Here is a 24,517-nt window from a genome sequence, read left to right on the forward strand (position 1 = left end):
AGCTTTAAAAAAGGTCCTCGTTGATATCAAATGTTTTGCAACTCAGGCTTATTGCACTGGCACAGGGGTCACCAGCCTTTTGAATGTTGAGGTATTGCTATGGGTGCGAGTCACAAAATGGCTGCAATGGGGGTGTGGCATAACAACAAAATAGCTGTCACGGGGGTGTGGCATAACACAAAATTAAAGAGTGTACAGTCATTGTTGGTCCTCCCCACCTTCATCTCCCCAGACAAATAATCCTGTAAACTCTGTTTTTACCCTCAGAGCTACAAACTCCCAGCACCCTTAACAAACCACAGTTGCCATGATTCTTTGGTGGAACTAGCATGCTTTAAATGTGTGTTGGATGTACTTTAAATGTATGGTGTGGACTTGGCCTTTGCTACAGCCCCCTAATTCTCATGCTCTAGTTACTAAAACTAAGCCTAAGTGCATGCAACTGAATAACAGCACATTTTCCCCTGTTCTCATCTCCCCTGCGTATCTTGTTAGACTGTAAGGTCCTCCAAGACAGATTTTTGTCCTCTTGCATCCTGTAAGCATCATGCATAGCAATTGCACTGCATAAATGAATGTTTCTGCAACATTTCCTTTCATAAAAGTATTTCAAGGCATTGCACCACCAAGCTATGCACATATTTACTTTTACTCAGATACTTTTAACACATCTATAATATTGATGTTATCACTCTTATAACTCAGTCAGACATGACAGCCTGCATTAACTTAACTTAATATTTCAATGATATTTTCAGATGGAATGTGTACTGCTACTTTGGCTACTAATGATGTATTTTGTGGTTGGTAGGCATTGCAGATTAAATTTTTATTCCTTTTTTTAAAAAAGTTACATCAGCTGTGAAGCAGAGCTATTTGCACATTATTTTACCAGGACCAAAAATATTGTGCGTGTTTTACTTGGGCCATTGAATATTAAAGTGAAAGCTAATTTATTCAGTCCAGCTGAAAATGTAATGAAAGATGAGCATCTTCTTTCGGGAGATACTCAGCCAACACAGCACTGTTAGTCAGAATGCTAATTATGGACTGACAGCTTCTCTTAGAAACCTACACATTTCCCTGCTCTGTGGTATGTTTGACTCATGTAAGGTTCCATAACATCGTTCTTGAATTAAATCAATCAATTGTAAGCTAGTGAGTCTTCGGCTATGGGGCGGTATACAAGTTTAATAAATAAATAAATTGCTGGAGCATAAACTATTTTTATATTTCCTGCGATGTCTCTTTCTTGCTCTCTTGATCATTGGTAAGAATGGAATTACAACAATACTTTATTTAGCTTGACACACTTCAGTTGCTGGTGAAACAATGTGTCATTTGCTCATAGGGTCACTACTCAAAAATAGTAAATTGTACTGTGGAATGATCCTCAGAGTCATTCCATTATGCTGATGATGGAGGAAATTGTTCTAGTATCATACGGTGTTACTAAGTAAGACATTTGTGCCAGATTTTTATGGTTGAAACATAAGCTGGTTCAAACAAATGCTACAGGCTCTTAGAACTAACAGATGTTTCTTACTCCTTTTGAAATATTCAGGTTTTGGTTATAATATCCTCCTTTTTACCCCTCTTCAGTGAATAATCCTATACCCTCCAATTTGAAGTCGGAAGCAAAAAAGGCAGCTAAGATTTTGAGAGAATTTACAGAAATAACATCTAGAAGTGGTCCTGACAAGATCATACCTGGTTAGTAAAATGGAGCTTTTGTTTTTGTTAATCAAAGCCTCTATTTGTTTGTCCTTCCTTGAGCTAAGCTTCCTTTAGTCTTGACTTCCTTTGTGAGTTCATCTGATGGAAGGCATGGACTCAGTATTTGTAACATGAAATGGATTATATGATTATTTAAAAAAATACTTGATATTTTTTGTGATCCCAGCTTTCTATAAACTGTATCCAGGAGAGCACCTGGTATCACACTCTAGGAAACAGCAGTGCTCCATGACCTACTCAGCTACTTCATTCACAATGTCCTACTTTTTAACTGACTCGTAAGAGTCTAGTTAAATGGTAGTCTTAAGAAACAGATATTCCTTTCTTGCCCCATCTGTCTTTAGTAATGAACATCACACACAAAGGGGCAAGCTTCAGAACTAAGTTTCCCATTGTTCAGCCCCAAATTTGCAAGTGATGCTAAGAACTGGTCCCCAGATCTCATTGATCAAGAGTATCATAGCAAAATTTTGCTTCAAAGTGTTATGTCTTTGGTAATAGCATTTATTTAAAAAACAATCTCCCCCTACACACACAATTGTTGTTCTTTTGTCTCCATAATATGTAACTTTAATTTTACTGTTTACAGCCCATGTAATTGCCAAAGCAAAAGGCCTTGCCATCTTGTCTGTTATCAAGGCTGGATTTTTGGTAACTGCTCGAGGAGGCAGTGGAATTGTATTGGCTCGCCTGCCTAATGGAAGTAAGTTTGTCCTTTTCTCATTTTAAAACAATCAACCAAAACCTTTGAGGGTATGCTCCTATGTGCACAAAGGTGTGTGCAGAGTATTTCAAGCTTTAGTAGGGCCTGCATGTTGATCGGGATAAAACGGTGATTATAAATTGGGCATATCTACCAACTTATCCTCCCACCTGAACATGGGGGATGTCCACCACATTATTGACCCAGAGTAAAATATCAGGCCCCATCACAAGTTTCGATGCGTAAAGTGTGTGTTTGTGTTCGTATGTTTGATTATATGAGTAAGTATGTATGTGTAATATAAAAGTAAAAAAATACGGTGGGTGCTGGGCAGAGGAAGTAGAATCATTCCATCAGGGTTCAGTTGTACAAAAACATCTCATGGGTTTTTTAAATTAAAAATTGTGTCAGTGAAAGTAACAGTGGACTAAAAGTACAGAACTGTGTTATTTCTCTGGACCAGTCTTTCCCAACCTTGTGCCCTCCAGATATTGTTGGAATCTTAACTTCCATCTGTTTCAGCCCTTGGCCAATTTTCAGTGATGACGAGTATTGGATGTCTTTCCTCTTTCAATAAGCCTTTTAAGTAGGGACCTTATTCCAGTCTGTGTCTGTGTTGGAATTACTGTTTAAGATATTTTAAGCTGGTTTTTTTAAAAAAAAAAATTAGATGTAGAGTGTGTTTAGTGTTTTTGTTTGCTGCTGTGGGCTCCTTCTGGGAGGAAAATGTAAATGTACTGCCTTCAAGTCAATTCCGACTTATGGCGACCCTATGAATAAGGTTTTCATGAGTCTGAGAGGCAGTGACTGGCTCAAGGTCATCCAGTGCGCTTCATGGCTATGTGGGAATTCGAACCCTGGTCTCCCAGGTCGTAGTCCAACACCTTAACCGCTACACCACACTGGCTCTCTTCTGGGAAGAAGGGCAGGGTATAAATTTAATAAATAATAAAATAGTCCAACATCTGAATGGCACCAGGTTGAGGAATGCTTCTCTGGATGATAAACACCTTGACACCCATTAATACACCTCTCTTAGTAACAAGATAAGAAACCTGAAGTTCCCCTCCCTCTGGTGGTACTTTTCTGTGAAGGACCTAATTGAAAACAAAGTCCTAAATATGAGACAGAGTTGTCTTACCGGTGCAGCCGCATGTTTCAAAAGCTATCTGAGTGTTCTTTTGCTGGCAGGCACTAATAGCTAGCTTCCGTAATTCCTGAAGAATAGTTTGCAAAGAAATGTTCCCTTTGTCTTGAATTTGTACTTGATGTGAAATTGGGGACAAACTGCCATATAAAACAGCTCGCTATATGCTGTTTTGAAAGCATCTTGAATTACATCATGGGAACACTTCTGTAGGCAAGAGTTCTGTTCATTTAGCTCTCGTGATTAAAGTCTGTTTACTCCTGTGGCCCTTCAAATGCTAGGCTTCAGCTCCCATCAGCCCCAGACAGCGTGGGCAATGGTGAGGGATGATGGTCGTTGTAGTCTAACAACATCTAGGGGGCTACAGGTTCCCTCTCCGTTTAATAGATTCATAGTGGCATACTTGGAACAGGCTTGAGAACATAGGAAGAGCTTGCTGGATCAGGCCAGTGGCCCATCTAAGCCCATCCAGCAGCCTGTTCTCACAGTGACCAACCCTAAATGGTCTTCTATAAGGCAGAGGTGCGGAGCAAGGCCAGCGCCAAAGGGCAGCTGGGTTGGGCCCTGCCCAGGGCCCCTGAAGGGCCCCTCGTATGGGTTGGAGAGTAGCACTCCCTGCCGTGATCGAGCTTCTAGGCCGTCCACCTGTTCGCTCGCTCCACCTCTCTCTCTCTCTCTTGTCTTCTGCTGCTGTGTGTGCTACACATGCAGGGCTGCCCACAACTAAGATGACGGCGGAGGCTTCTTTAAGGGGCTGATGTCCCTGTCGCCATCTTGGTTGATGGCAGGCATGTGTGCATGCATGTAGTGTACTGCACCACTCATGTGTGCCATCAACCAAAATGACGGTGGGGGCATTAGCCCCATAGAGAAATCTCCACTGCCATCTTGGTTGATGGCACGCATGCGCACGCAGTGCACACAGCAGTAAGAGACCGGAGAGAGATAGGTAGAACAGGCAGGAGTCATGCACCCAGGCAGGCTGGTGCCCAAGGGCCCAGTAATGCCTGGTGCAGGCCCTGGTGCAGTGCTTCTGTCTAAAAACCTGACACATTTTATAACATAGAGCATTTATTTAATATTTGGATGGGTGAGACATTAGTGTCTTCTCCCTTCTGTGAAGATATCAGTGTTACAGACAATATGGCAATTAGCGGTTGGCAGAGGCTATTAAATGGGGAATTACCTTACTAATGTATGGAGGGTTTGAAAGGGATTTACACTCTGTTAAAATTTGCAAGCAATAGTAGTTATCTTTCTGTACTGACTTCCCTTACTTGAGCTGTCTTTGACTTGTGAAAACATCAACTGTCCAGATTTTGTAGTTTCTACAGCTGTACATCAGATTTGATATTGGGCACAGACTAAAACATTTGGAAGAACTCATTTCCTTTTTTTTTTTTTTAAGCATGCATTTATTTGTGGCCTACTGAAATCTCAAAAGGCAAGTGGGAACTGCAACTGGAAATCCAATGTTCAGGTCCTGGAGTTTCATTGTCCTATGTAGTTGTTTACCCCCACCTCATAGCCAGCACAAACAAAATAAACTGTAAAATTATGCATATTGGAGCAAAAAATCTGAATTTCACATATACGCTCATGGGGTCTGAACTGGCGGTGATCGACCAGGAGAGAGACCTCGGGGTTGTAGTGGACAGCACGATGAAAAAGTCGACCCAGTGTGCGGCAGCTGTGAAAAAGGCAAATTCCATGCTAGCGATAATTAGGAAAGGTATTGAAAATAAAACAGCCGATATCATAATGCCGTTGTATAAATCTATGGTGCGGCCGCATTTGGAATACTGTGTACAGTTCTGGTCGCCTCATCTCAAAAAGGATATTATAGAGTTGGAAAAGGTTCAGAAGAGGGCAACCAGAATGATCAAGGGGATGGAGCGACTCCCTTACGAGGAAAGGTTGCAGCATTTGGGGCTTTTTAGTTTAGAGAAAAGGCGGGTCAGAGGAGACATGATAGAAGTGTATAAAATTATGCATGGCATTGAGAAAGTGGATAGAGAAAAGTTCTTCTCCCGCTCTCATAATACTAGAACTCGTGGACATTCAAAGAAGCTGAATGTTGGAAGATTCAGGACAGACAAAAGGAAGTACTTCTTTACTCAGCGCATAGTTAAACTATGGAATTTGCTCCCACAAGATACAGTAATGGCCACCAGCTTGGATGGCTTTAAAAGAAGATTAGACAAATTCATGGAGGACAGGGCTATCAATGGCTACTAGCGGTGATGGCTGTGCTCTGCCACCCTAGTCAGAGGCAGCATGCTTCTGAAAACCAGTTGCCGGAAGCCTCAGGAGGGGAGAGTGTTCTTGCACTCGGGTCCTGCTTGCGGGCTTCCCCCAGGCACCTGGTTGGCCACTGTGAGAACAGGATGCTGGACTAGATGGGCCACTGGCCTGATCCAGCAGGCTCTTCTTATGTTCTTATAAACTGTGCAAAAGAGGTGCATTTGTTTAGCTTCTACAATTTATAAATGTTGCAGAAGCCAGATTTTTTTGACACAGAATATGGTCACTTTGGCACACACATTTGTATTGTGCTTTTCAAAACAACCTTCATGTTGTTATACATTTTGCATGAAGAAGCAGTCTTTCATAGTTTGCAATCAATATTGGAATAAAATTTTAAGTGCTAAATAAATGTCAACTATATGAATATAGTTAATATCGACACTTTTCTTCTTTTAAAGCTCTTTTTCTTTGCAAATATAGTTTGCAAAATGGCACAATTTGTAACTGAAAAAGTTTAATATAGTGGCTACCTCTTATCACGTTACGCTACCATATCTCTTAATAGTGCTAAAGTAAGTAGTCCGCATGGTCACAATGTGTTTACGTTTGTTTTTAGACTGGTCAGCTCCATCTGCCATAGGGATAGCTGGCCTTGGTGGTGGATTTGAAATCGGAATTGAGGTAAGCTCAAGCTGCAACATTTCATTGCTTGATTTTTTAAAAATGATTGACTAAAAAGATGCCCCCAATTAATTGGTCAGTGGTTTTAAATATTTGGTGATATATGTTGTAAAACTGTAGAAGAAAGCAATGTAGGGATGGTTCTCTTCTAACGTAATGCCTGATGCAATACATGTATTGTATACATCATCTAATGACAAAGAAAATATGTCTTCTATCTTCAGACCTATTTTTTCCTCATAAGCAAACTTATGCAGAAATGATTAAGTACTGACTAAAACTTACATAATTAAATAAGATGTCTTTATTTGGGTGACAGCATTCATGTTGTGTGTGCGTTCACCATTATGATGCTTAATCAGTAGGTTGTGGGATGAATGATGACCTTAAGAGGCTCTATTGTAATCGGGGATGGGAAACCTGTGTTCCTCCCGATGTTGCTGGACTCCAGCTCCCATCAGCTTCGGTTAGCGTAACTAATGCTTAGGCATGATGGGGGAGTTGTAATCCAACAACATATGGAGGATCACAGGTTCCCTGACCTTGTGATATGGTGGTGTGAATCCTTACCTCCTATCCTGAGTCTTTAAAGTGTCAATGTTAATAATGGGGGGGGGAACTTGCTGGCTATCATGCAAATTCATTTGCCAAATCAAAGCACAGCTATAATGCTTTTCCTTGAGAATTTCTTCCAAAGAGGAAACTTGAACAAGAAACATGCCGTTTATGGAAAACAAAGTAAGTCAAGAGCTGCCTGCTCATGATGAAGGATGGCTGGCATGGCTATAGAATCTCCTGAGATGGTGCCAGAGACCGTTGTGTAACCCAGATCTCTTCTGTACATGCTTGTCACCTGCTAACTGTCCAAACAAGTAAAAAACGAAAGCATTGTCTCTGTTAGCCAATTAACTGGGGGGGGGGAGGCCCTGGTGAGGTTAGTGCAGCTATTCCCTACCTGCAGCTCCTCTGCCATCTCTTGTTATGCAGCCTGTCACTGTCACATCCTTCACCTTGGAAGGTAGTGGGAACTAGCTGCCATGTTAGAGGGCCACCACAGAAGCCAAGCTCGCAAGCCAGCTTTCTTCATTCCAGCCTACTTGCACTAAGTTAAGGAACACTGCCCGTGCTGGACAGCAGACAGAATTTGGTGTAAACAAATGTCACTTGAGTCTCCCATCATACCCCACCAAAGACTGTCTCCATGACACTCTCAAACATACAGACACATTGTCGTGAGCCAGGCAGATGGGAGGAGGCTGGTCGAAGGCGAGTCAGAAGATCAGGACTTGGACTGGGAGCCCAGGGTGCGGGAAGATGGCGGGGTGAACTTGCAGGATGCCCCAACCCCCATCTCAGATGGCACAGTTCCCCCCACTCCCGACTTCCCTGCAGAATTACAGCCTAGCTCATTGGACACTCTCCAGCGGGACTTGCCCCCGCTGCCCAGCTTTCCACGCACAAACTGACTGTTAGAAGCCCCCCTCTGTCAGAGGGGGAGCTGGGGATCAAACCACCTTCACCCTGTGCTCGGAGGCTCCAGAGGCAGGAAGTTCAACAGTCGGAGCTGAAGAGGAGCCTTCGTGTGTGCACGCGATCCAAGCCTACTTAAGACGACTTGGGGGGGGACCCACTTGCTGAGTCAAAGTCTTAGTGCCGCATTAGCATGCTTACTCAGTGTTCGCTTAGGGCCAAAGTTCCTAGCAAACATAGTTAGGTTAATGAGGCCCACAGCTTTTGATGTGTCTATAACTTTAATAAGATAAAAACCCTCTGCGACTGAGTCCTTTGATGACAGGCAGGACACACATAAATGTTGATTGGTTTTAATCTTTTTAGCTTGTAGCTGTTTAAATCTTTTCAAGTGTGCTTTTAATTACTTGTTTTTCACTGTTTTAATGGTGATCTTTTAAAAAAAAAATTGTAAACCATTTAGAGGTTTTTACATTCAAGTGGTATAAACAGTTTTGTTAAATTAAATAAATAAATAAATAAAAATACATGCAGTTGTTGCCAGGATTCTGACATCTCTTATTAGCGGCTCTGTAACTCCCACCTGTGGTGTATATTGCCAATGCTCCTTCCCAAATAGTCTGAAATAACTGGACTTCAGGAACACTGTGGGAAGAGTTTTCTCAGTGTAATATTCTCCTTCCCCTACCCCATCCCCAAAGGTTTTTATATCTTGATTGTCTTTCTTTCCGTATAGCAAGTCAGCCTGGTTGCTTCCCTTCACTCAAACAAATGCTACATTTCTGAGGCATTGTTTGGAAACTGTGCACTTAATTCTATTCTGGTTGTGCTGATGCAAGTAAAGGTGACAAAGGGATGTGTTCAGAATGAACATCTGTATTCCAGTTCTTAATTACACTGTTTACATTTTCACTTATTCTGAGATGACGGCTACTTAACTTGCTTCACTCTCTTGTATGATCAAAGGGTTTATTGAGCTAAATGAGGGAAAGAGCACATAAAGACTTGCACATAGTCACTAAATCAGGAGTGTTTAACCCCAGTTTGGGGTCCTGAAGTGGACCCACAAGCAAACTTTTCGAGACCGCACCAATTTTCTTTGTGGCAGCAGAAAAAAGAGGAGAGAAGTGTACACACAGTGCTGGGGTGGACCAAGACCAGCACCCTGGAAGGAATGCAAATCTCTCCCTTCCGTTTGAGCAGAGAGGGCACAATAACTCGCTCCTCATTTGTTGATCTGTATGAATAGCTTGGAGGGTGTATCAAGTGTGCATTTGACATTGTGGGGTGACCACACCCACTCCTGGCATGTGAACCCCAGAGAGTGGGCCAAGGTTGAATGTGGCCCTTGGGCCAAAAAAAGGTAGCTGTCCCTGCTCTAAATGGAGTGTGGGCTGCCATGTCTTCTTCAACACTTCCTCTGTGCTGACTACTCTTTTCAGTTTCCCCCCGGTATCTTGCATGTTTTTGTTCAGAGCTTTATCTTGTTTTAAAGTTTAACACTGACTTCACACAGTCTTCTTAATTCTGGGGAAAAAAAACTGATTCAAGGAGGAGGGTGGATGGGACTTCGTCACTGACAAAAGGGCCAGCCAATCAGCACCTAACGCTTCAATACTGAGATGTTTTCACTATGTGCCTCTAGAATTAGCTAGTTCTTTTTACAGTTTTGTAATTTTTTAAGTGCCACCTGTTCTTTGAACAATCAAAGAAAAAAATAGCAGTATTCAGTTCCTGGGTTGTTCCCATTAGCAGGATAATAATTCACTAGTAGTACTAGATTTATTTCTTCAGCTTGTTCTCAGGAAAGAAGTATTTTGGTAGTACCTGCTTCTGTTATTCTGCTTTTAGGCAAATGAAACTATTTGAATAACTGTGTACTTTCCTTCTAGAAATAGATTGAAATTCAATTTTTTTCTTTTAATTTTTTCTTCTTCTCTGTATACGCCTCCTCCCCCCCTCCCCCCCGCTCCAGGTATCAGATCTTGTGGTAATACTGAACCATGAAAGAGCAGTAGAAGCTTTTGCAAAAGGTGGCAATCTTACTTTGGGAGGAAACTTTACAGTCGCAATTGGGCCTTTAGGGAGGTGAGTGTCACTGAAATGCTAAAGCAGGTGTTGGGAATCTTGGGTCCTCCAAATGTCGTTGAACTATAACTCTCATCATCCCTGCTCATTGGCCAGGCTTGCCAGGGTTGATGGCCGTTGTAGTTCAGAACATCTGGTGGGCCAAAGGTTCCCCACGCCTGTTGTGATAAAGGATCGGAACTGCTGAATACTGTGTTGCTGCTCTTTCTATGAGAGTAGAATTAAGGCAAAGCATGTAATAGAATTCTCCAGGGACTTGTACCAGTTCACAGTGCCTTGAGGAGTCTACTAACTGAATGTTTCCTCATATCAAAACCAGTTGCTGCAGAAAGTGTTGGGTGGGAGGATTTTAGCATGGCTTTCTCCAGGACAGTTAACACAGAAGGTCAGCGTGTCAGGAACAGTACTAGTGCTCATGTACAGTGCCATTTTTTATAAGGCAGCTGCGACAAAGCAGCCTTTGGGCCAGATCCCCTAGGCTGATGTTGTCCGTCCACTTGTGTGGCTAATGTATTCGTTCTCTATCCTTTCTCTCCTTTTAGCTCCAAGAAATGAGGATTTGAAGTTATACATGGACATGATTTCCCTGGGATTTAGAAACGCAATGAGCAGTCACTAGACAACAGTTTATTCTTTAGGTCTTTCTTCCCTGGTTACCAAGCAAGGAGAGGGGTCATTCTTTTTTACAAGGGTTGTTTTATGTGGATTGTGATATTTTACGCCATCCCTGAAGATCCTAATAAAACTCCTGGCATGCAAGTAACTTGCAATGTAAGGTTTCTTTGGTGCATTTAGCGTACACTATAGGTTGAACAAAACTTGACCTTAGGCAGAAGGTCTCTCTTAAAAATAACAGTGTCAGTAGACAGAGAGCTACTTACAACTGAACAGGTTTTTATTTTTTGCACAATTGGGTTTTCAGTTGTGTATTCTTATGATAAGCCAACTACTCTGGCTGCATATAACTACTAAGGGAGCTCATTGACAAGTTACTGCACTGTTCCACCAGCTTAATTCATAAAGGGGGAAATGTGGAAATTATCACAACCTGAAAGCTGATTGTAATGCTTTTCCCTCTCCCTTAGAAATCTAGAAGGTGATGTAGCCTTGAGAAGCTCTGCTGCTGTCTATACTTACTGCAAATCTAGAGGGCTATTTGCAGGCGTGTCTTTAGAAGGAAGTTGCTTAATTGAAAGGAAAGAAACTAACAGCAAGTAAGTCATTGGACAATTCAGAATGATCCACCAGAATATTGTTAAGAGAGAGAGAGAGAGAGGTAGTGTGTGTGTGTGTGTTCTCGTTATAAATGCTTGAAGGTTCTGCTTAAGTGCATTCTTTTACCATTTTGTGTGCCAGCTAGGACAGAGTATGGATAATGCTACTTTATTTTAAGGAAATGAGAACCATTCACTCTCTTTCTCCTTTATACTGATAGCAACTCAATCCTCCAAATGCCTATCCTTATGTAGCTGAAACAGCAATACCTATGCACAAGAGGGAGGTATTGGCATGCTTGGGGAAATTCCATGGTTTGCAAAAGTACAAAAATACTGATGGGAAAAACCCTAAGGTGGGTTGCTTTTTTTGGGCGGGGGTCCCCACTTTCCCAATGAGAACTATGCATATTCATTAGGTACAGAATGCTGACCCGACAGTTGGAGGGAGGAAAAGAAAGAACAGAGGGTAGGGAATATGGAATGCCATATCCTGGAAGAGGGCATAGATGCCTGATTGTAACCCAGAACAGGAGCACTCTACAGCGCAACACTTTTTACTAGGTCCCCCTTATCTTGCATACTGTGCAGCTATGCAGATTTCTTCATTAGCAAGCTATGAAGAGAATCAAATGTACATTGTTTTCAAGGCATAGAAATGTGTTGATATGTAGGTCACAGGTGGGCAACCTGAAGGCCACCTGCGACTTTTTACTTCAGTGCATCTCTTGCCCCTTGCTGCCCTTGCCACAGCTGATGAATAAAACATTTCTTCAGGCAGGCACACATTTCTGTGCACCTGTCACCCAGACAGAGAGAGTGGGGGCCAGAGTGGCCCTTCAGAATACCCCTCAAGGCCCACTCTGTGGTTTCGCCTCTGGCCTAGCACCTGGTGGAGAAACAGAAGAGTGCACAGATCAGCCACACAGTGTGGCAGCTGGAACACTTGGCTGTTGATCTCTATTCATGTTCTCCTTGTGGCAACAAGGTATGCGATCACTGTTGCAACAAAAGGAAGATGTCAGGTGAATTTTTTGTTTATGTACTTTAAGTGCATGGATAGGGTTGTGGATTAGCAGAGATTTATGTACTTATTTTTAAATTTATATCGCACCTTTTCTCCAAGGAGCTGGTTCATACACGCTTCTACGTTTTATCCTCGCAACAACCCTGTGAGGTAGCTTAGACTGAAACACTGTGTCTGGTCCAAGCACCCAGTGAACTTTACAGCTGAGTGGAGATGTGAACCCTGGTCTCCCAGGTCCGAGTCCAACACTTTAACCACTGCACCATGTTGGCTTGCATTGTGCAGAGCACAGGAAAATCCACCAGAGTAATGAGAAGAAGGCAGGGGGGGCACAAAAAATAACCTTGGAGTATAAAATAATTGTGGTGATAGCAGAGATATAGAGCAAAGAATAGAGTGTGTGGTTATGTGTACATATGGATGGGGGTGTGAGAAAGGGAGAAATGATGGATGAATGTAGTACGTGTGTGTCTGTGGGAAAGAGAACTAATGGATTATGGGGCACGCAGAGAGGAAAAAGGAGTGCCCTGCCCACTTTTGGCTTTGGCCTCACTTACTGCCAGTAGGTGGCACTCATCTTCATGCAAGTTGTCTGCCCCTCGTGAGAGTACTGCATGAAAACTCTGTTCTCCACCTTGTGGGCTAACATGAAATATTTTCTTTTCTAGGTTCTACTGTCAGGATATTCGAGCTAGTGCCATTTTGTATGGTGATATACCTCCTCCTCTTCAAGCGCAGGACCTTTATGATATCCTTGAGTCTTTTACCCTGCAGTACGAAACTCAGGAGGGGAGAAGCTATGCTTGGACGGCAGTAACAAGGGAACCCAAAAAGGTGTGGAGCATACTCATGCAAACCTGTTTAGCTCTATTTCTAAAGAGTCAAGGACACCCTTGCCCTCTGTCAATGATGCCATGGCATAGGCCTTGACCAATGATTTGTAGCGTTATAACCAGAAAGATAAGGAAAAGGAAGTCTCTGCAAGTAACAATGCCTGCTCACTCTGTCTTGTTCATAGCCACTGCACCCTGTTTTATTGGCTGGATTGCTTCTGGTCTACTCAGTTTCATTCACCAAGAGAAAAAATGAAAAGGAGAAGCATTAATGAAAGGATGGGATAGGCTATGTTCATCCATCATGATGAAACCATTGTTCATCAAGATGAGCATAAGCCTTTCCTCTCCTTCCCTCACTAGGCCAAGACAACAACTTTGGAAACTTTTCCTTAATGGCAGTCATGGTTTTAGTACTTAATTATCATCAGTTTCAAAGCAAACCTACTTCAAGCTATGGTTTCTGAAGCTGGGTTGCTCAGACCAACTATAGTTAGTGTTTGTTGTTATGTGCCTCCAAGTCGACTACGACTTATGACGACCCTATAAATCAGCGACCTCCAATAGCATCTGTCGTGAACCACCCTCTTCAGATCTTGTACGTTCAGGTCTGTGGCTTCCTTCATGGAATCAATCCATCTCTTGTTTGGCCTTCCTCTTTTTCTATTCCCTTCTGTTTTTCCCAGCATTATTATCTTTTCTAATGAATCATGTCTTCTCATTATGTGTCCAAACTATGATAACCTCAGTTTTATCATTTTACCTTCTAGTGATAGTTCTGGTTTAATTTGTTCCAACACCCAATTATTTGTCTTTTTCGCGGTCCATGGTATCCGCAAAGCTCTCCTCCAACACCACATTTCAAATGAGTTGATTTTTCTCTTATCCGCTTTTTTCACTGTCCAACTTTCACATCCATACATAGAGATCAGAAATACCATGGTCTGAATGATCCTGACTTTAGTGTTCAGTGATACATCTTTGCATTTGAGGACCTTTTCTAGTTCTCTCATAGCTGCCCTCCCAAGTCCTAGCCTTCTTCTGATTTCTTGACTATTGTCTCCATTTTGGTTAATGACTGTGCCAAGGTATTGATAATCCTTGACAAGTTCAATGTCCTCATTGTCAACTTTAAAGTTACATAAATCTTCTGTTGTCATTACTTTAGTCTTTTTGATGTTCAGCTGTAGTCCTGCTTTTGTGCTTTCCTCTTTAACTTTCATCAGCATTCGTTTCAAATCATTACTGGTTTCTGCTAGTAGTATGGTATCATCTACATATCTTAAATTATTGATATTTCTCCCTCCAGTTTTCACACCTCCTTCATCTTGGTCCAATCCTGCTTTCTGTATGATATGTTCTGCGCAGGGCTGTGGAGTCGGTACGCCAGACCTTCGACTCCAACTCCTCTATTTTTCTACTGTCCGACTCCGACTCCTTCATAAATGGCAAATGTATATTAACTAGTAATAACAAATTTACTGTAGTAAAATGGTAGCACAAGGCATTTCATCACCACCACGTGGATCCAGAGCTTGGAAAAGTTACTTTTTTGAACTACAACTCCCACGAGCCCAATCCCTGGGACTGATGGGAGTTGTAGTTCAAAAAAGTAACTTTTCCAAGGTCTGGATCCACGTGGTGGTGATGAAATGGCTTGTGCTACCATTTTACTACTGTAAATTTGTTATTACTAGTTAATATACATTTGCCATTTATGAAGGAGTCGGAATCGGTACATTTCTACTGACTCCGACTCCACCCAAAATTGCTCCCGACTCCGACTCCACAGCCCTGGTTTTGCGTATAGATTAAATAAATAGGGTGATAAAATACACCCCTGTCTCACACCCTTTCCAATAGGGAACCAATCAGTTTCTCCATATTCTGTCCTTACAGTAGCCTCTTGTGCAGAGTATAGGTTGCGCATCAGGACAATCAGATGCTGTCGCACCCCCATTCTTTTAAAGCATCCCATAGTTTTTCATGATCTACACAATCAAAGCCTTTGCTGTAATCTATAAAGCACAGGGTGATTTTCTTCTGAAATTCCTTGGTCCGTTCCATTATCCAACATATATTTGCGATATGATCTCTGGTGCCTCTTCCCTTTCTAAATCCAGCTTGGACATCTGGCATTTCTTGCTCCATATATGGTAAGAGCCTTTGTTGTAGAATATTGAGCCTTACTTTACTTGCATGGGATATTAAGTCAATAGTTTGATAATTACTGCATTCCCTGGGATCCCCTTTCTTTGGAATTGGGATGTATATGGAACACTTCAAGTCTGTGGGCCATTGTTTAGTTTTACATATTTCTTGACAGATTTTTGTCAATTTGGACACATTCAGTCTCAGTAGCTTGTAGCAACTCTATTGGTATGCCATCTGTTCCTGGTGATTTGTTTCTTCCAAGTATTTTAAGAGCAGCTTTCATCTCACATTCTAACATTTCTGGTTCTTCATCATACGGTTCCTCCATGAATGAATCTGTCATCCTGGCATCTCTTTTATAGAGTTCTTCAGTGTATTGCTTCCATCTTCCTTTTATTTCATCTTGGTCAGTCAGTGTGTTCCCCTGTGGATTATTCAACATCCCTACTCTTGGTTTATATTTCCCTTTCATTTCTCTAATCTTTTGGAATAGGGCTCTTGTTCTTCCCTTTTTGTTGTCCTCTTCTGTTTCTACAAAATAACTATTGTAATAGTTCTCTTTGTCCCTATGTACTAGTCGCTGTATTGTGGCATTTAGGGTTCTGACTGTGTTTCTATCTCCTTTTGCTTTTGCTTTCCTTCTCTCTTTAACCATTTGAAGTTTCTTCAGTCATCCATTGAGGTCTTTCTCTCTTTTTAACTAGAGGTATTGTCTTTTTGCATTCTTCCCTGATTACATCTCTGACTTCAATCCATAGTTCTTCTGGTTCTCTGTCAATTAAGTTTAAAGCCTCAAACCTGTTCCTTATTTGGTCTTTATATGCTTCTGGGATGTTATTTGAATTGTATTTCAGCATTATGATTGCTTTGTTAGTGTAAATTGTGTTTTTCCCCTGTTCAGATAATGTAGGAAGCCATGGGATTCTTGGTCACATGGGAGGGCAAAAAGGAAGCAGGAAGCCTGCAGCTCTTGCATGTCACAAGAAAACATGGAATTTCACAAAGGTGGGGAACCTTTTTTGGCCAAAGGGGCACATTCCATCATGGAGAGGCTTCCAGGAGGCATATGCCATTGGTGGCTGTGACCAGAGACAAGAGGTGGGCAGAGTGCTGGATATGACTCTTACAATTGTACAGTAGGTTACATTCCAGCTGTGCACAAGGTATTGGTTTCTTTATCTATCCACCCACACATCTCTCCCTCCAGATAAGCTAGAGGATTTATTTATTATTTTATTTATATCCCAGCCTTCCTCCCAGCAGCAGCCCAGGGCAGCAATTATCACAGTTCAAGAATGCATTCCAGCCAGGCACAAGCATTTGAGGAGTGATTAACAGTAATTATGGCACTGTGTTGTATGGCTTGATACATAATTGCTTCAGTAGACTTAGAAGTTTATGATACTTTTTTTAATTATGTCACAGCTTTTGTGTTCCTGCACTATGACTGAAGATAAAAAATTCTTGTCGAATCTCTCCCCCTCTCTCATAGGTCAACGAGCCTTTCTCAAAGCGACAGTTATGCAGGACTCCAGCAAACTCTGCAACAGAAGGTATTGTATAACTAGCAGTGTCCTCTTTTTATAATTAAAAAAAATTACCATAATTTTATATGCCTTAAATTCTAATTTCCTCCATTATAAAGTAAATTTATCATGAAGGGGGGGGATTTTTTTTTACATATATTCACAAGCCCTATAAAGCAAGCATTTTACCTTGTTCTCTGGATGTTACCTTGGTGCATCACCTGTATCTATGAAAACTAAGAAGTGCATGCAGAGCTCTTCTGCCCACTATGGCTTCCCCATTTACTTCAGGGAAGGGAGGTGTTGGGCTACATAGCTGTATACAAAGGTGGGGGGGAGGGAGAGGGAGAGACTGCAACAGTGATGGCACAATCCTATGCATGTCTTTTCAGAAGTAAGTGTCATTAATCACACTAATACTTATATCCATGTAAGTGGGGATATTACTGTAGCCGTACTTGATCAGCTTGGATTCCTCCACTGAGCAGAGAATTGGACTCAATGGCCTTATAGTCCCCTTCCAAGTTGACTCTTCCATGATTCTATGAAATAACTCAATGTCTTTTTTTCATTGTTTTCAAAATGCTGCCATCAATTTTAATTAGGTCTCAATTGAAATGACTTTAATACAAATATTTGCAAAAACCTGCAGATGGTAAGCATAATCTTCGGAGAGGCATTCTCCTTTCTTTTGCATATACTCTCTGCTTTGATATGTGTATGATTGTCTTAAACACAGAAGTGTCCTTTTAACTACTATTATATTTGTGCAGATTTATTAAATTAATACAGTAAGTGTTGTATCCAACAAAGCAACTACACTTGCAGAATGACTCCCCTTGCCCCAAATTTGCTCTGGGGATTCCCCCAACTTGTTGGAGCAGATTTGAGGGTGGGGTGGTAGAATTCCACTGTGGAAACCGAAGTCATTGAAGTGTTGGATACTACCCTAAGGCTACAGTCGTAAGTGCAATGTCTTGGGAGTAAATTTTATGTTGAACAGTGCAATCAAGTACATGCCTAGTCAGAAGAAAGTCCCATTAAATTCAGTGTGACTTACTCACAGGTAATTGTGGGTAGCATTATGACAAAGATTTAATTGTGGTATCACTAACATGTTACCCTGCTGCTGAAAGAATTGATCCATTTTTAAACTTTTTTAAAAAACAACAATGTTTTAACCTTTTTAAAGATGTCTTGAAAGCTTTTTAAAAATGTTTTTAAAGATGTTTTGTTTTAATGTGTTTTTAGTGCTTTTGTTTGCCGCCCTGGGCTCCTGCTGGGAGGAGGGGCGGGATATAAATAAAATTAATAAATAAATAGAACTCTCTCGCTTTGTGCAGATAGTTCAGGGCCCAATATGCCCAACTCATCAGAAAAGCAAACCTGCTGAGCTCTTTCTTCTACTGCTTTCTGAACTCCTCCCCCCTTCTCCATGGCTTCCCTTGCTCTGCTTAATTTTTACTGTCAATTCTGGAGTAGCAATTATAGCTTCATGATACCAAACTGAGACTATTAAAGAAGATTAAATGGGCATATTAATTAATAAAATATGTTCTGAATTCTTCTACAGCTGTAAGAAAACCAAACAGACTTTACCCTGAGCTTCCCAGTTACTCTGCCGCCATGGGTGAGTTATTATTTATTATTGCTTGCATTTATATCCCACCCTTCCTCTGAAAGGATCCCAGGGTGGCAAACTACAATCAGTAGAACAATAAAAATACATTAAAAAAAAAAAAAAAACGTACACAATTGCAACACAGATGGGTGCTATAATGTTTATAACATTGTCATTCATCAAAATCAAAGCATCATTTGAGAATTCTGGAAATCATTTGAAAGGACTGAATCTTGACATCAAAATCAGGCCATTACTGCACACGTAGTCATTCTAACCTACAACTGTAAGTGCACACAAGTTTCCATCTCTGTATTGTGGTTAAGATACTTAGGGGGAAAGCTATTTACCATGTCCCTAACATGGTTGAATAAAACACGCAGCATTTAGTTTTAGGAGGCTCAATCCAAGGACCAGGCTAATTGAATGTTGCATGCATCCACTGTTATTGTTGGCAAAGAGCTAGCGTCCAAAGGAGATTGATTGATTTTACTGAGTTCCATTACATCATGGATCAAGCCACATAGAATTAAGAAACCACAGAACTTCTTAGGAAGATGCTTGAATGCAATTCCAGGCGGTCTACAGCTAGTTTTTTAAAAAATGTGTTAAAGCTGGGAAATCTCACAATGGATATGCCTCATTGTGTTTGCCCCAAGAACTTTAAAATTCAAAGTGACTGTTTGTCCAATTTCACCAACCAAGATCCTCTTATCATTTCCATTCAGAACAGTGCCATATAATTCCTTAAAGTGTAAATCTGACCATTAAATGATTATTTACAAACCACAGTATTTTTTTACCATTTTATTCTTACAACCAGGCTTAGCATCTTTGTTGCACTCTATACATTTTGCATATTTTCCTTTATCTACCTATAGAAGGAATGTCTTTAAAATATTCTCATATAATATCTTACAATCAACAAACATGAATGCTATGAATGCTTCCCTGGCAGTAAGCCAATTCATTTAATTCAATGGGACTTAACTATGCAATCTTATGCACATGTACTTGGAAGCAAGTAAGAGAATAAAGGAACTTGCACACTGGACAACTTTGTCTTTTGTTCCCTTCTTCATTCTGCCTTGGCCTGGCTCCACCTTCACAAAAACAAAACAAAATGTCCTTGACTGACGGATTGAAGGAAGCTCTGAAAGTTGCTGCACAACCTAGTGCAGTTTTATTTTCATCAGGTGAAAATGAAATGTCTGTCAGTTGGGTACAGTGTAAATATTCATATTTTGAGAAATGGTGAACTTGATTCTTCATTTAGATAGAGAAGCCTCCTTTAACTCAATGTGCATGGGAGAGGCATTGATACTGTTTAGAGACTTCCTGTACAGTTAACATGGTTTTATATGTATATATTGTTCAGATTATTTAATACTAAACTAGTTACTATTCAAGAAAAACTTCATATTTACACTTTTAAAAGTATCTTTAAAAATAATAATTGATTGTAATCCACCATGTTGAGTTCTCTGTTTACATGCCCTGCCTCTTCTGAATTAAGGCCTACTGAGGCTATCTTGGCCAAAGGCCCCCAATCCTGGAGCAGCATTATACTGTGCCCTGCTGTTCTAGTAGTAGTCTGGAGGCAGAGATTCTTCTGTACCTTCTGGTTCTTTGTTTTACAGCCCAAAGTCCAACCTCTCATTGATTTATTAAAATGTTGTTGTTATGTGCCTTCAAGTTGATTATAACTTATGGCGACCCCATGAATCTCTGACCTCCAGTCGCATCTGTCATAAACCACCCTGTTCAGATCTTGTAAGTTCAGGTCTGTGGCTTCCTTTATGGAATCGATCTATCTCTTGTTTGGCCGTCCCTGACATTACATATGAGGCACTACAGATGTGTGTTGAAACCTGAATAACTCAAGGTTTTAGTGCAACTTAGAGGGCTTTGCCATTGTAAAAAATCATAGCTTGGCTACTTGCTACACTTGCCACATGAAAAGTGGCTAGGGTCTGACTGTTGAGAACCTGACTGCCTAAGAAAGCTGGCATTTAGTAGACTGGATGCTAGCTAATAATGGAATGACTCCTTAGTTGTTGGAACAACTGGTTGTACTTTACTAAAGAGCTTTATAAGAATAACAAGCATTTTTTGTGTGTGTTTGTGTTCATTTTATAGTGCATCCAGAGTTTGGATGAATTATCCCATTAATATTAACACTGTAAGGGTGATGAGAAGTATTATCCCCATTTTTAAAGATGCGAGTGATGAATGGCTGGGGGGCGGGCTGGTTTCTGCATCTAGATGTTACAGATACACAATTCGATTTGACAGTGCAATGGTAATTTGTTTTAAACTGTTTTTAATGTATTTTAAATTGTTCTGTCCTGCTCTGGGACTTTAGGGTGAAGGGCAGGTAATCAAATTATTGTTATTATTCTGCAGCATTTGCCCTAAAGCCATTTAGACTGCCATGACATATGGATTTACTAGGATAGGATGTACATCCCTCTGAATACAGTGGGGCTTACTTATGAGTAAGCATGCATAGGATCGCATGCATAACATGGTATATCTAGGATGAAAATTCTGACAGGGATTTTTTTTCTTGAAGAGATGAGAAGAGATTATTAGAGGGAAAGATAATACTACTTGGTAGCAAAGTGAATATTCTAGTACATTATAGTATAGTAGAATAAGGATTTCTTCAGTAATAGAAATAAAGCTGAACATTCATGTGAACAGATGTATATGTAATGGCTGGCTGTTCAAGACTAATTCAAGAGTTGGGCTGCAATCCAATACACACTTTCCTGGGAGTAAGTCCAATTGAACCCAATGGAGCTTACTTCTGAGTAGACATGTGTTGGATTGTAGCCTTAGAGTATTTTTCTTTTAAGTAGGAGAGAGGTCTTCTTACAATGGCAATAAAACCCTATATACTGGGTTGCAATATGTAATAGTTTCTCAAGGACAACTTTTAGCAGCTTATAAACTGTAAAAGCAGCAAGCCAGATCAGGGTGAACAAACGGACATTTGTATCAGAAGATCCTTAAGTAGAGGGATAATGTGTTTGTATATGTTCGTAAGCCACGGTGATGTATGTAACTTTAGTAAATATTAAACAGTTAATTCTCTTCCTCCTTTTAAAGAGGTTTATGACAACATACTCTATTTTTGTGGTTCGGTTTCTTCAGTCAAGCTTGTAGCTTACATTCAACTAAAATAAACCTCCATCTAGTAGCTTCTCCCCCTCTGTTGTTATAAACTGTCCTAATGCTTATCATAAAGCAGGAAATCCCAGGAAATAATTTCTAGTTTTGAAATTGCTCTGCTATTATAATATTATTTCTGGCACTTACGTGCCGTCATTTTAAATCAAGCATCTTTTTTTGGCTTATGCTGTCATGAAATAAGAAAAAATATGCACTATGTTGAATTCTGATTGTACTGGGGGGGGACCTTGAAAATCCACCCTGCTGCTAAGCCAGCTGATTACAAAGGCACATAGAGATTGAGGTCAGTGCATGCTAGGACTAGAAAATTGAGGTCTTTGTTTTATGTGTGTTTTGGGTCAATGCCATTCTGTTAAAAACGTACTGAGTAATAGGCAGCCACTAAGAATGTCTATCTTTTTAGTATCCTTAACTTGGCAACAGTGCAGTTTTCTTAGAGAAAACAAATAATATTTAGTGTACAATGGTGGTTTTCAGTGGTAATTAAAGGGTACCATAAAAAAGACTTCTCCATCCAGTAGCAACTTAGAGCAAGAAACCGAAGAGCCATATAATATCTTTTTTTTTAAAGAATTGTAACAATAATCAATCTTAAACAAATCCTATTCTATTCAGTTTCTCCAGACTATTGTAGGCCACATAATTTTAAAATAGAGCATGTTGGAGGAATAAAGAGAACTGGGTTTTACAGAGCCACAGGCATAGCCAAACATATTCTGCAACAGTGGAAAGCCACCAGATTTCCTGATGTGGATCACTGGTTGATAGACTAGAGATGTGAAGGCCCGAGGAAAAATGGGAGGGGAAATGGGGGGAGCGGAAAAAATGGGGAAAAGCTGTTTTTTAATTTTTCCAGTTTTTTTTTCTGGGTCTTCTCGCATCTCTATAAAAAACCTCTTTTTGCAAAACCTCTTGGAGCTCATGAACAAGTAGCTGATATTAAAAAAAAATAGGGGTGGAAGATGAATTTCAAAGTATTTGGCAGACTTTCTTAGAACTCTATGCAGACTGAGTAGAAGACAGATTTCTCCACTTTCATTGCCCTCTCCTCTGTATTACCAACACAATGGGTGATACCAAACTATCTCTTTCCATTGGTGCAAAGATTTCTGCTTGTGCAATGGAATTTCCCTCTCTTCCTCCCTCCCTCATTCCCTTAAAACTGTTGTGGGGATTCCCCCAACCCTGCAGAGCAGATTTGGGGGAGGGTGCAAGGTGCTGGAGGGGAAGGGGGAGTTCTGATGTGCAAACAGAAATCCTTGGAATGATTTAGCGGGATTTTGCCCTCTATGTGGGTTTTCTTTTGCTAAATTTTATTTTTCCAAGTCAAAAATTAACATATTAGCATAATCAGTATATGCAGAAATGATAACCGTGTGTGTTATGTGCCTTCAAGCCGATTATGACTTATGGCAACCCTATGAATCGGCAACCTCCAATAGCATCTGTCATGAACCACCCTGTTCAGGTCTGTGGCTTCCTTTATGGAATCAATCCATCTCTTGTTTGGTCTTCCTCTTTTTCTACTCCCTTCTGTTTTTCCCAGCATTATTATCTTTTCTAGTGAATCATGTCTTCTCATTACGTGTCCAAGTATGATAACCTCAGTTTCATCATTTTAGCTTCTACTGATAGTTATGGTTTAATTTGTTCTAACACCCAATTATTTGTCATTTCTGCAGTCCATGGTATCCACAAAGTTCTCCTCCAACACCACATTTCAGATGAGCTGATTTTTCCCTTGTCCACTTTTTTCACTGTCCAGCTTTCACATCCATACATAGAGATCAGGAATACCATGCTCTGAATGATCCTGACTTTAGTGTTCAATGATACATCTTTGCATTTGAGGATCTTTTCTAGTTCTCTCATAGCTGCCCTCCCCAGTCCTAGAAATGGATCATAGAAAGATGCATTATACCAAATCAGACCACTGACTTTCACCGTTGCATCCAAGTTTGGGACTATGTTGTTGCAGCCATATTTTAAGCAGGCATCTTCTGTGCATCCTTTTGGTCCTTTAAGGTAACTTCACCCATACAAGCGAAGGCACTGTGCAAACAGTGTAACCACAGCTATTTTTGGTAATGCATCCTTAAATAATGCACCATTGAAAAGCAGACTCAAAGTAGATGCAGTGTCACCTTTTTATGTGGTAGAGCACACTGTGTTGAAAATTGGAGTCCAAAATAACACTCGCATCCCAATCACTGTCACCTCCCTTAACATGTCAGTTTTCTTCTTCTGCCTTTCCGAGAAACAGCCCTAATTTTATTTCCAAACTCAATTCTTGTTTGGATTTTAACAGAGTGCTGGATAGTCAGCTGTTCAAAAGGAACTTTAGAAATCTGGAATAGTTGGTCCATAGCATTTTGTTGCAGGCTATCAAAGAACAAATATCCTGTGGGAGATGATCTGATCATTATGTTACCACCACACTCCCCCTGGTCCTCTGGCAGGAGGAGCGTGATTAGAGATTATGACAGATCGGTTATGGCAGAAGCTATAAGACTTTTCAAGTACAAACAGCAAAAATAAAAATGATACTTTTGTATATGAATTGGATTAATAGCCATGGAGATGTCAGGTCACTGTTGCTGGCTGTTTAAATCTCTCCCAACATCTGTTCCATGAGAGTGTAAAAGAAAAGAAATGTGGTCTGAAGCTTTGTCTATGTTATGGGTTTACTATAGGTCACTTCTCAATGGAAATGGGCCTAATCAGCCTCTGCACTGCGGCATGCCAAACTGAAAATGTCAACAGTGTGCATAGGAGCCACTGGGCACTATTTCCCTGAGTCATGTTGCCTTGCTGGGAGGAGAAGCAAAATATTCCTACCAGATGTTAACAAGTAATAGAATACACACAAGA

At 40.7% G+C, this 24,517-nt stretch overlaps 1 protein-coding gene across 2 annotated transcripts in view; it reads left to right on the forward strand.

Moving 5' to 3' along the window:
- The window catches only part of SH3YL1 (SH3 and SYLF domain containing 1), a 36,563-nt gene that overhangs the window by 8,040 nt on the left and 4,006 nt on the right, over nt 1-24,517 (forward strand). Inside the window, exons 2-9 of one of the 2 annotated variants that reach the window (XM_061622869.1) lie at nt 1,603-1,713; nt 2,327-2,440; nt 6,451-6,515; nt 9,961-10,073; nt 11,159-11,287; nt 12,983-13,148; nt 16,794-16,854; nt 18,401-18,457. In XM_061622869.1, the coding sequence (XP_061478853.1) occupies nt 1,603-1,713; nt 2,327-2,440; nt 6,451-6,515; nt 9,961-10,073; nt 11,159-11,287; nt 12,983-13,148; nt 16,794-16,854; nt 18,401-18,457 (816 nt within the window). The remainder of the gene's footprint in view (nt 1-1,602; nt 1,714-2,326; nt 2,441-6,450; nt 6,516-9,960; nt 10,074-11,158; nt 11,288-12,982; nt 13,149-16,793; nt 16,855-18,400; nt 18,458-24,517) is intronic. The other variant, XM_061622870.1, reaches the window with a different exon arrangement.

This window comes from Rhineura floridana, chromosome 4 (genome assembly GCF_030035675.1).
Source record: "Rhineura floridana isolate rRhiFlo1 chromosome 4, rRhiFlo1.hap2, whole genome shotgun sequence".
Taxonomy (NCBI): Eukaryota; Metazoa; Chordata; class Lepidosauria; order Squamata; family Rhineuridae; genus Rhineura; species Rhineura floridana.